Source organism: Hippopotamus amphibius, chromosome 13 (genome assembly GCF_030028045.1).
Source record: "Hippopotamus amphibius kiboko isolate mHipAmp2 chromosome 13, mHipAmp2.hap2, whole genome shotgun sequence".
Lineage (NCBI taxonomy): Eukaryota > Metazoa > Chordata > Mammalia > Artiodactyla > Hippopotamidae > Hippopotamus > Hippopotamus amphibius.
In genome coordinates, this window is record NC_080198.1 from 37,253,023 (window position 1) to 37,263,205 (window position 10,183).

General features: G+C 58.8%; 3 protein-coding genes across 6 annotated transcripts; all 3 read left to right on the forward strand.

Annotated features, from left to right (window-relative positions):
- Positions 1 to 62: 62 nt before the first annotated feature.
- HYAL1 (hyaluronidase 1) lies at positions 63 to 3,815 on the forward strand. 3 transcript variants are annotated; one of them, XM_057705434.1, is made up of 4 exons: positions 63 to 809; positions 1,251 to 2,174; positions 2,545 to 2,634; positions 2,810 to 3,815. In XM_057705434.1, exons 2-4 carry the CDS (start codon positions 1,275 to 1,277, stop codon positions 3,125 to 3,127), a joined length of 1,308 nt encoding a protein of 435 aa, XP_057561417.1. In that variant the 5' UTR covers positions 63 to 809; positions 1,251 to 1,274; the 3' UTR covers positions 3,128 to 3,815. The 3 variants fall into 3 exon arrangements, with proteins under 3 accessions (XP_057561417.1, XP_057561418.1, XP_057561416.1); XM_057705435.1 differs by having other exon boundaries at positions 67 to 809; positions 1,502 to 2,174; XM_057705433.1 differs by having other exon boundaries at positions 67 to 783.
- Positions 3,692 to 7,305, forward strand: NAA80 (N-alpha-acetyltransferase 80, NatH catalytic subunit). The gene is made up of 3 exons (XM_057704592.1): positions 3,692 to 3,710; positions 4,035 to 4,397; positions 6,055 to 7,305. Exons 1-3 carry the CDS (start codon positions 3,692 to 3,694, stop codon positions 7,017 to 7,019), a joined length of 1,347 nt encoding a protein of 448 aa, XP_057560575.1. The 3' UTR covers positions 7,020 to 7,305.
- HYAL3 (hyaluronidase 3) lies at positions 4,770 to 9,935 on the forward strand. Of its 2 annotated transcripts, XM_057705436.1 has the most exons (4): positions 4,770 to 4,796; positions 7,923 to 8,833; positions 9,044 to 9,133; positions 9,238 to 9,935. In XM_057705436.1, exons 2-4 carry the CDS (start codon positions 7,940 to 7,942, stop codon positions 9,511 to 9,513), a joined length of 1,260 nt encoding a protein of 419 aa, XP_057561419.1. In that variant the 5' UTR covers positions 4,770 to 4,796; positions 7,923 to 7,939; the 3' UTR covers positions 9,514 to 9,935. The 2 variants fall into 2 exon arrangements, with proteins under 2 accessions (XP_057561419.1, XP_057561420.1); XM_057705437.1 differs by lacking the exon at positions 9,044 to 9,133.
- Positions 9,936 to 10,183: the final 248 nt, after the last annotated feature.

Below are 10,183 nucleotides of genomic sequence, written 5' to 3' on the forward strand. Positions count from 1 at the left end.
CACTAGGTATCGTAGGCACAGAGCCACAATACTTATACAAGCCCACAAAAATGTTTTAATTGTAATCTTTTTTAATCAGAAAAATATATTAATGAACATAAAATAATGAAATCAGTCTGGATTATATCCGTCCTTATACCAATATAGTTGTAAGGTATATTTTAAAATATACATATATAATTTTTTGGCTGCACAGCATGCAGGATCTTAGTTCCCTACCAGGGATCGAACCCAGGCCCCTGCAGTGGAAGCACGGAGTCCTAACCACTGGACCTCCAGGGAATTCCCTTAAAATGCTTTTTTGAGGAACAGGTCAACAAAGGCGAAACTGCCTAGGGCCCATAGATGTCATAATGCAACCACGTGAGGAAGGCACCCAGACTTCAGCATCACAGACAGGGCTGCCCAGTTGGATCTGCCACCTAGACAGCCCCTATGCACTGCCACCATCCCCACCCCACCCCAAATAAAGCCAGGAAGTCCAGCCTTGGTGCTGACGGAGGCTGACCGAGGCTTCTGGCCTAGCCCCACCTCCTACCAAGGGCCCTTTACTAGGAGTGCAGAGGTGGCTCTGCTCTCTGGCCCAGCCCTCTATCCCAGAGCCTGCCCCCAGACTGGGCGGGGCCACCCCTACAAAAGCTCAGAGTTTCCAGCAGCAGCTTCTTCCTCCAAGAGTCTCGGCACAGCTGGAGCCAGAGTTAAGGAACAGAATCTTGCTGAGCCCTGCATAGGCCCTCATCCTGGGGTCAGGAAGTTTGGAGAATGAGGCCTTTCAGCCCTGAGGTCAGCAGGGACAAGTGGGCAGACTGGTGGGTGTACCGGAGGGCTGGGCTGACCTTTCCTGCATCACTGAGCATCCCCTCTTCCATGGCTGGCCAGGATTCCTAGCGGAAGAGACAGGGAAGCCCCACCTCCATCAGTCGGTCAGCCTGAGGGCTCTTCTTAAAACAGATTTCATGGCTTCTGTGGCCCTTAGGGAAGGGGGGTGGGCGAGTCAGGACAAGACCTGTGGGAGACAGAGGGCAGAGGTTGGCCCAAGAGGCAGGTTGGCCCAAGAGGCAACTCGGCTGTGCCCTCTAGTGGCCAAGTTCCCCTCAATGCCTCTCTGCCCTCTGACCTCCATGAGCCCTGCAGGTCAATATTTACCTGAAGCCAGAACAGAGGTGGATTAATAAGGGACTTGGCCTGCCCGCCCTCAGTAGGGGTCAGAGAGTTCAAGGCCTGCTCTCACCTCTGCCTCCCCTGGCCAGGTTTCCCTAGGTCTTCCCTGTGCCATGGCAGCCCACCTGCTTTCCATCTGCACCCTCTTCCTGAACTTGCCCGGCATGGCCCAAGGCTCCAGGGACCCTGTGGTACCCAACTGGCCCTTCATCACCGTCTGGAATGCAAACACCCAGTGGTGTCTGGAGAGGCATGGAGTGGATGTGGATGTCAGTGTCTTTGATGTGGTGGCCAACCCGGGGCAGACCTTCCGCGGCCCTAACATGACCATTTTCTACAGCTCCCAGCTGGGTACCTACCCTTACTACACATCTGCTGGGGAGCCCGTGTTTGGTGGCCTGCCCCAGAATGCCAGCCTGAATGCTCACCTGGTCCGCGCATCCCAGGACATCTCGGATGCCATACCTGCATCCAACTTCTCAGGGCTGGCAGTCATTGACTGGGAGGCATGGCGTCCACGCTGGGCCTTCAACTGGGACACCAAGGACATTTACCGGCAGCGCTCACGGGCACTGGTACAGGGGCAGCACCCTGACTGGCCTGCTCCTCGGGTGGAGGCAGCAGCTCAGGACCAGTTCGAGAGGGCTGCGCAGGCCTGGATGGCAGGCACCCTCAAGCAGGGACAAACGCTGCGGCCTCATGGCCTCTGGGGCTTCTATGGCTTCCCTGACTGCTATAACTATGACTTTAAAAGTCCCAACTACACCGGCCAGTGCCCACCAGGCATCCGTGCCCAGAATGATGAGCTGGGATGGCTGTGGGGCCAGAGCCGTGCCCTCTACCCCAGCATCTACCTGCCTACAGCACTGAAGGGCACAAAGAAGGCACAGCTGTATGTGCAGCACCGTGTGGGTGAAGCATTCCGTGTGGCTGTGGGTGCTGGGGACCCTGATCTGCTGGTGCTGCCCTACGTCCAGATCTTCTATGACATGACTAACCACTTTCTGCCCCTGGTGAGTGTCCTGTGACCCCACCCACTTTGCAGCCTACCTTGTCAGGCATGAGTCCAGCAAGTGAGGCCACACAGCCCTGGGGCACTTTAGCCTTGGAGCACTTTCATCCCTTCCCTCTCACATTCTTTGAGCACCTACTTCCCTCTCACATTCTTTGAGCACCTACTGTGTGCCAAATTCTGTGCTAGGCACAGACGATTCAGCGTTCTTCAGAAAGAAATCATCCCTGCCTACATGACACTCACAGGCTGGAGTGGAGGCAGGCTTGCCTCTGGCCACCAGAACTAGAGCAGCCCCATCCGATCCTGTTACAGCAGTGTGCTGTGGGGAGGGAGGGAGGCCCCACGGAGCTATGCTGTCCTTTCCTCAGGAGGACCTGGAGCACAGCCTGGGGGAAAGTGCAGCCCAGGGAGCAGCAGGAGTGGTGCTCTGGGTGAGCCAGGAGAACACAAGAACCAAGGTGAGCTCAGGCCCGGGATGGGGCTGGGGGTGGGGTGGGGCTGCCGGGCTGACCAGGGAGACCCTGGCCCACCCTTTACCCCTGCAGTCCTGGCTGACCAGCAGGTGAGTGTCTCAGTGCCTTAGGTGGACCTGGGCATGGCCGTGGTGTCTCTGACGCTCCCCCTCCCACCTAGAAATCATGCAAGGACATCAAGGCGTATGTTGACACGACGCTGGGGCCCTTCATCCTGAATGTGACCAGCGGGGCTCTTCTGTGCAGTCAGGTTCTGTGCTCTGGCCATGGCCGTTGTGCCCGGCGCCCCAGTCACCCAGAGGCCCACCTCCTCCTCAACCCCACCAGTTTCTCCATCAAGTCCACACCCGGTGGTGGGCCCCTGACCCTACGAGGTGCCCTCTCACTCGAGGATCGGCGGCGGATGGCTGTGGAGTTCAAATGTCGCTGCTACCGTGGGTGGAGGGGAACATGGTGTGAGCAGTGGGGCCTGTGGTGATTGGCACATGCACACGCTGAATACCTAATGCGATCTGGGCCTGGCTATGGCTTTCTCAAGTACAGGCAGTCACATGAGTCATGGTCACGGTCAGAAGTATACTCAGGCACTCTGATGAGCATATGCCAGCACATACACACCTGCTTACAGACCAAGATAGTTGCATAAGGAGTAACAGCCTTGGGCACCCACCCAGCAGAGTCAAAAATATTTCCTCCTGAGACACTAAGCCAGTCTTTGCAGCAACCGCAAGGACTGACATTCGGGATATCTCTGGCGGTTCAGTGGTTAAGACTCCGCACTTCCACTGCAGGGGGCGGGGGTTCCATCCTTGGTGGGGGAATGTAGATCGCGCTGTGGCTGTGGCGAGATTAAATAAAAAGAGAAACTGACATTCGCCGGGCGTCTACCTTTTCCAAGTCCTGTGCTAGGCATTTTAAGTGGGCTAACTTAATTGTGCAATCCTAACACGACGCCATGAGAAAACTGAGGCGCACACAGGGACGGTAAGCACTTTACCCAAGATTGCACCACCAGAAAATAGAGCAGCTGAGATCCAAACCCATGCTGTCTGGCCGTGGAGGTAGCGCCCTTTGGCTCCTACTGTATGTCGACGATAACCAGCCCTGCACTACAACCTAAATCCGTAACAGCCTCGCAAATAAAGCACACATGATTCTAACTTCAAGAGCTGTTTATTGAGCGTCTAAAAACGTGCAGGCGCTGGGATCCAGAGGGCACAGGAAAAGTTATTTTCCCTCACTCCGATTTGATGTTTGTCCGAGGGCGGCTGCTTCTCAGGGTGGGACCCAAATTTCAGGAGGAAACTCCACCTGACCGTTTCCACGCTGGGCAGGAGGCTGACGTGAGCCGAGACAAAACTGAACCAGCGGGAGACCTATCTGAGTCTGGGGCGGGGCGAGGCGGGACGAGAAGGAAGCCGAGCCAACCCGAGATGGAGCGGGCGCTCGGTCGGAACTCACTGGGAGTGGGGCGTGGATAAGCAAGGGCGCGAGGGGCAGAGGCAGAGCCAGGGCAGAGACCCAGCCTGTGTCGGGTCGGTGCTGTGACGCACGGGGCCGGGGGCGGGGCCTGGCCGCCCGGAAGACCCGGGACCGCGTGGTGGGCCGCGGGCCGTGCGGCTGCAGTGCGTCCGCCGCAACGCTAGGGGGCGAGCGCCGGGGGGGCGGAGGGGTCCGAGCCGGAGACAGCAAGATACGTATCCAAGCCGAACGAGGACGCGGAGCATCCCGGAGACCGGCGTCAACATGTCAGTACTGTCCCCTCCCCATGCGCGGCGTTTTCGTCCTCAATGTCCCCCCCCTCCGCGCGTACAGTTCTCAAGTGACTAAGCCGTCCCGCACGCCCTCCTTGCGTCTGTCATTCCCTCCCAGAGCATGCCGAGCCACACCCGCCCAGAGTCAAACTCCCGAAGCCCCCATCCCCAAACTCCACGGTTTGTCACCCAGTGGGAGGAAGGGGGAAGCCGAGGCAGAAGAGGCTGCCGCCTCTCTCTGTGAATCCCGGAGCCCCGCCCACAATGGATGGGGTCGGCACAGAAGGGGTTAAGCCTGCGGGGGAAGTCTGGGGCTCCAGGCCCAGAGGCGGGTCCTGGGGCTTCTTCCCTCCTGGTCCAGGGGTGCAGCTGCTGCGGAGGTAGCTGGTACAGGTGAGGGGCTTATAGCCCTCTGAGTGGGATATAGTATGAGGGGAGAGGGCCACCTGTTACTGACCAGTGTGGAATTGGCCTCAAGCTCAGGGGGCCTTCCTGGGGAGGTGGGGGAATGGGAGCCAGGGCATCCTCTCTGGAGCAGGTGAGTAGAAGGGTGGGGCCCAGCGGCCACCTATCTCTAGAAATACCCCAGCATAGACCCTCCTGCCAGCAGAGCCTGGGGTAGGATGGGCAAACAATGGAGTTTGGGGGCAGGAGGTCTGAGCCGCCAACCTGGTAGCCGTTGGACCCCTGTGGATGTAGGAAGGAAGCTGTGGTTCTTATCTAGGGTGCCTATGAAACAGGCCAGTGGGGGAACCAGGCCTGCAGGAGCCACATTGCTTTGTGAGCCAGGCCCTTTCTGAGGGGCAACTGGGTCCATGCCCAAAGTGTCCTGAGCTGGGCAGTGTTGGGGAGGGAGCCATGGACTCTGTGCCCCAGGCAGGGAAGGCAGTCCAGGGAGGGGAGATTTGAGCCTGATGGGTGGATGAATGGCAGCCCAGGATGGGTTAGGTGGCAGGCATGGCTCAGGTGGTCAAAAAGGCTGGGACCTGGAGTAGGAAGAAGGCTGGGACAGGGGAGTTCCTGGGGCAGCTGTATTCCCTGTGAAGGGAGTACAGGATTTAAGCAGAGGGTTGTGGTGTCTGGTTTGCATATTCTGTCTGATGGCCAGCCAGCTGCAGTGGTGTAGGGTTGGATCTACTGTCCTGGGGAGGGCAAAGCAGTAGCCAGAGCAGGCGAGGGCTTGGACTCTTGAGTTCTGCCCCAACCTTTAGCCCTCAACCTCCATCCACTGTAAGGTAGAGCACCCTGGACTCATCCCCTCTGCTCTCCACCTGAGTCAGCTCCCCCAGGTGTAAGGGATGGGATCCTCCAGGTCACCTGTGCTATCGGATGAGTATGGGAACAAGGTGCAACACACCAGTTCCAGGATGTATGGCCCTCTCTAACACTCTGTCAGCCACTCCCTGCCCCAGCCCCATCCTCCCTTCTGGCACAGCCCAGCATGGCTGTTGTCCACAAGAGGAGCACCCTTGTGGTCTGAGGAGATACCACTGCCTGGAGACTGTGGCCTTAACCCCAGCCTGGCACTGAGCCACCTGTAACCCAGCAGGAGATGACCTTGGCTCCCAGTTTGATTCAGCTGAGCCTGGATCCTACATGTAGGCGAGAGCTGACTCTGAGCCCTGGCTGAGCCAAGCTGACCCTACCCTAGACCCTATACACCAGGTGGAGCTGATCCTGAGTACCAGCCCAGCCCAACTGACTCTGGATCCTGCACGCCAGGCAGAGGTGACACTGAGATCCAACCTGGCCAAGCTGATCCTGGATCCTACACACCAGCCAGAGCTGACCCTGAGCCCCAGGCTAGCTGAATTGACCCTGGGTTCCGCATGCCATGCAGAGATGACCCTCAGTCCTGGCTTAACTGAGCTGACCCTGGATCCTGCACACCAGCCAGAGAAGACCCCAGCCCCCAACCTGGCTGAGCTGACCCTGGAGCCTGTGCACTGCCGACCTGAGCTCCTGGATGCCTGTGCCGACCTCATCAACGAGCAGTGGCCCCGCAGCCGCGCCTCCCGCCTGCACTCCTTGGCCCAGTCCTCAGACGCCTTCCCCCTCTGCTTGATGCTGCTGAGCCCCCACCCCACGCCAGAAGCAGCCCCCATTGTAGTGGGCCATGCCCGCCTGTCACGGGTGCTGGACCGGCCCCAGAGCCTCCTAGTGGAGACGGTGGTGGTGGCCCGGGCTATGAGGGGCCGTGGCTTTGGCCGCTGCCTCATGGAGGGCCTCGAAGCCTTTGCTCAGGCCCGGGGCTTCCGCCGGCTACACCTCACCACCCATGACCAGCTGCACTTTTATGCCCACCTGGGCTACCAGCTGGGTGAGCCTGTTCAGGGTCTGGTCTTCACCAGCCATCTGCTGCCTGCTACCCTGCTCAAGGCCTTCCCCAGGGCCCCCTTTCTCCAGCCACCGTGCAAGGCCCCCAGCTGTCCCAAGAGCCCCCGAAGGGTCCCAAGAGCCCCCAAGGGGTCATCATTACCACCACCCCCTCCCCTGCCTGAGCCCTTGACCACCTTACCCCCACCTCCAGCAGGGGCCCGTCCACACAGCCTGCGGGAGACACAATACCAAGACCTGAGAGGGCGCCCCATATTCTGGATGGAGAAAGACATCTGAGGGCTACCCAGGGCAAGATGCTGTCTTTCTGGGTCAGTTGACTGCCCAGGACAGTACCAGCCTCAGCCCACTGGCCATCCCTCCACTTCTAGCCCCTAAGGGCAGCTTCAGCCGAGGCATGTTTCCTGAGTGCCAGTGGAGACGGCACCATGGCTGTGGCTCAGAGCTCTCAGTGTGGCTGAATAAAGGCTTCTGTTGGGTTTGCTTGTGACAATGTATTTGTTGACCTATCTCCCAGCCTTGTCTTAGGTCCTCTATCCCTGCAGGAGCCCTCAGATCCACCTTGGCCTTAGGGCCATGGGTGGAGGGACACCTGCCCTTTGCTTCTCTCACTCTGCCAGGCCCAGGGCACAAGGGGACATTCACTGAGCACCTTCTATGTGACAGGCCCTGGATTGGGCACAGGCAGTGGGAACTAGACAGATAGGGTCTCAACCCAAGGGACAAGGCGGGCACACAGTGGCAGGATCCATGCTGGGACAGTGGGAGCTCAAGTGCCCTTGCTCCACTCGGAGATCCAGGAGGCCTCCCGGGGAGGTGATGTCATAGCAGAGACCTGAGTGCTGAGTAGGAATTAAGCCAGGCGAAGTGGGGGCGGAGTGTCCTTGGGGAAGGAAACAAAATGGGCCGAGGAAAGAAGGGGACTTGTGAGAGCCGTGGGTGGGGGAGGTGTCAGAGGGCACAGTGGTGCCATGGCAGAGATAGACAACATGGAAGGGGAGCTGCCCAGTCCAGCTTGGGCTGTGGCTGCTCTGAGAGGCCGATGAAACCCCTTGGGAACTATGCTTTACCACGTCCCTCCCTTGTAAGGAGGAGCTGGAGGAGTTTTCCCAGCTTTCTCTGCTGTGTGGAAGGTGTGGCCATAGTCATGGACTCTAAGCTCACATTCCCTCTCTCCTGCAGGTTTCCATCACTGGGGCATGACCATGCAGCTAGGCCTGGCCCTGGTGCTAGGGGTGGCCCTGTGCTTGGGGTATGGCCAGCCCCTGCTGCGGGCCCCTGAACGCCCCTTCTCAGTGCTGTGGAACGTGCCCTCAGCACACTGTAAGACCCGCTTTGGTGTGCACCTGCCACTAGAGGCCCTGGGCATTTCAGCCAACCGTGGCCAGCGTTTCCACGGCCAGAATGTCACCATCTTCTACAAGAACCAGCTCGGCTTCTATCCCTACCTTGGGCCAAGGGGCACAGCTCACAATGGGGGCATCCCACAGGCTGTGCCCCTTGACCGCCACCTGGCATGGGCTGCCTATCAGATCCGCCACAGCCTGCAGCCCGGCTTCGCTGGCCTGGCAGTACTGGACTGGGAGGAATGGTGTCCACTCTGGGCTGGGAACTGGGGCCGCCGCCAAGCCTATCAGGCAGCCTCCTGGGCTTGGACACAGCGGGTATTCCCCAACCTGGACCCCCAGGAGCAGCTCTACAAGGCCCGTATTGGCTTTGAACAGGCAGCCCGTGCACTGATGGAGGACACACTGTGGCTAGGCCGGGCACTGCAGCCCCATGGGCTCTGGGGCTTCTATCGCTTCCCAGCCTGTGGCAATGGCTGGCATGGTACGGCTTCCAATTACACAGGCCACTGCCATGCAGCCGTCCTTGCCCGCAACACCCAACTGCATTGGCTCTGGGCTGCCTCCAGCGCCCTCTTCCCCAGCATATACCTTCCACCCAGGCTACCACCTGCTCACCACCAGGCATTTGTCCGACACCGCCTGGAGGAGGCCTTCCGTGTGGCCCTCGCTGGGCACCCACATCCCCTGCCTGTCCTGGCCTATGCCCGCCTCACACACCGGAGCTCTGGGAGGTTCCTGTCCCAGGTGAGTGAAAACTGAAGTCTAGGGGTCTGATTGGGGAGGCATGACATTTTCTGAAGGCCTGAGAAGCCACTCAGAGGCTCAGGGCCAAGGGGCCCTCCTCTAGGGAAGGAATCAGATCATGGCAGTGAGCCACGAAAGTTCTTGAAGGTGGAGGTAGGGCTAGATGGAGCTGGCCAGCCCAGCCCTGGCTTAGCAGGTCTCTGCCTCCAGGATGAACTTGTGCAGACCATTGGTGTGAGTGCCGCACTGGGGGCAGCCGGCGTGGTGCTCTGGGGGGACCTGAGCTTCTCCAGTTCTGAGGTGATCATTGCCCCCTCCAGCCCATGCTGGGGTCCCAGAGATGGGGAAAGACCATGTCAGGGCCATGGAGTAGGAGCATTGATACATCCCTCCCCTCTCCTCAGGAGGAGTGCTGGCATCTCCATGAATATCTAGTGGGCACCCTGGGCCCCTATGTGATCAACGTGACCAGGGCAGCCATGGCCTGCAGTCACCAGCGGTGCCATGGCCATGGCCGTTGTGCTTGGCAAGACCCAGGACAACTGGAAGTCTTTCTGCACCTGCAGCCGGATGGCAGCCCTGGAGTTTGGGAGTCCTTCAGCTGCCGTTGTTACTGGGGCTGGGCTGGCCCTACCTGCCAGGAGCCCAGGCCTGAGCTTGGGCCTGAAGAAGCAACATAAAGCCAGGAGTCACCTGCCCCTGACCTTCTGGTTCCTGCTGCCATTTTTCCAGTCCTGGAAGGAGGACTCTGTCCCACTCTTGTTCTGTTTAGCTTACAGTCAGTTCTTCTGTGCATGCACCCCACTTCCCATGGGATCTGTGGGTAGGGGAAGAAGCCAGAAGAAACACACCATTTTAAAACCACAGGCCCTCTGAGATCATCTGATCCCTCCTCATAAGAAAGCAGCCCCAGGAAGAATCAGTGTTCCAGAAAGTTAAGGTTGCCAGCACAGGGCTCTGTTCTATACCTAAATGAGTCCATGAAGAAGGTCATAGGAGACCCGTACAAGGGCAGGTGGGCCCCCAAGTATATCTTGGATAAGATCTGTAAGTACTAAGCTGTTGTCTGTTCTCTGCTTTCATCATAAAGTTACTTTTTCTTTCATTGCCTGAGGTTTGGCTGTTCCCCAATTCTACCAAACCTACCCTCTTCCTGTCGCGAGCGTCCCGCTGCAAGTGCCCAGAGATGCTGCTCCTGCGTGGTAGGCAGTTCCAAGCGGGTAGCTTCAGAGTTCACGACTACACCGGGGTGGGGGGAGGGGGGTGCGCCGCAGGGCATTGTGGGTGCATAGTTCAGCTAGAGCGTTGTTGCCTTATGGGTCCCGGGAGTAGACTACAATTCCCGAGGCG

Excerpts from the sequence above, each read along its gene's own strand:
- HYAL1 (XM_057705433.1), top strand. The coding sequence starts at position 763 with ATGAGGCCTTTCAGCCCTGAG. Across the intron at positions 784-1,250 it reads TGAGGCCTTTCAGCCCTGAG|GTTTCCCTAGGTCTTCCCTG; the intron begins GTCAGCAGGGAC and ends TCCCCTGGCCAG. Across the intron at positions 2,635-2,809 it reads AGGAGAACACAAGAACCAAG|AAATCATGCAAGGACATCAA; the intron begins GTGAGCTCAGGC and ends CCTCCCACCTAG.
- NAA80 (XM_057704592.1), top strand. Across the intron at positions 4,398-6,054 it reads CCGGAGACCGGCGTCAACAT|ACCCTATACACCAGGTGGAG; the intron begins GTCAGTACTGTC and ends ACCCTACCCTAG.
- HYAL3 (XM_057705436.1), top strand. The coding sequence starts at position 7,940 with ATGACCATGCAGCTAGGCCTGGCCCTGGTGCTAGGGGTGGCCCTGTGC. Across the intron at positions 8,834-9,043 it reads CTGGGAGGTTCCTGTCCCAG|GATGAACTTGTGCAGACCAT; the intron begins GTGAGTGAAAAC and ends CTCTGCCTCCAG. Across the intron at positions 9,134-9,237 it reads TGAGCTTCTCCAGTTCTGAG|GAGGAGTGCTGGCATCTCCA; the intron begins GTGATCATTGCC and ends CCCTCTCCTCAG.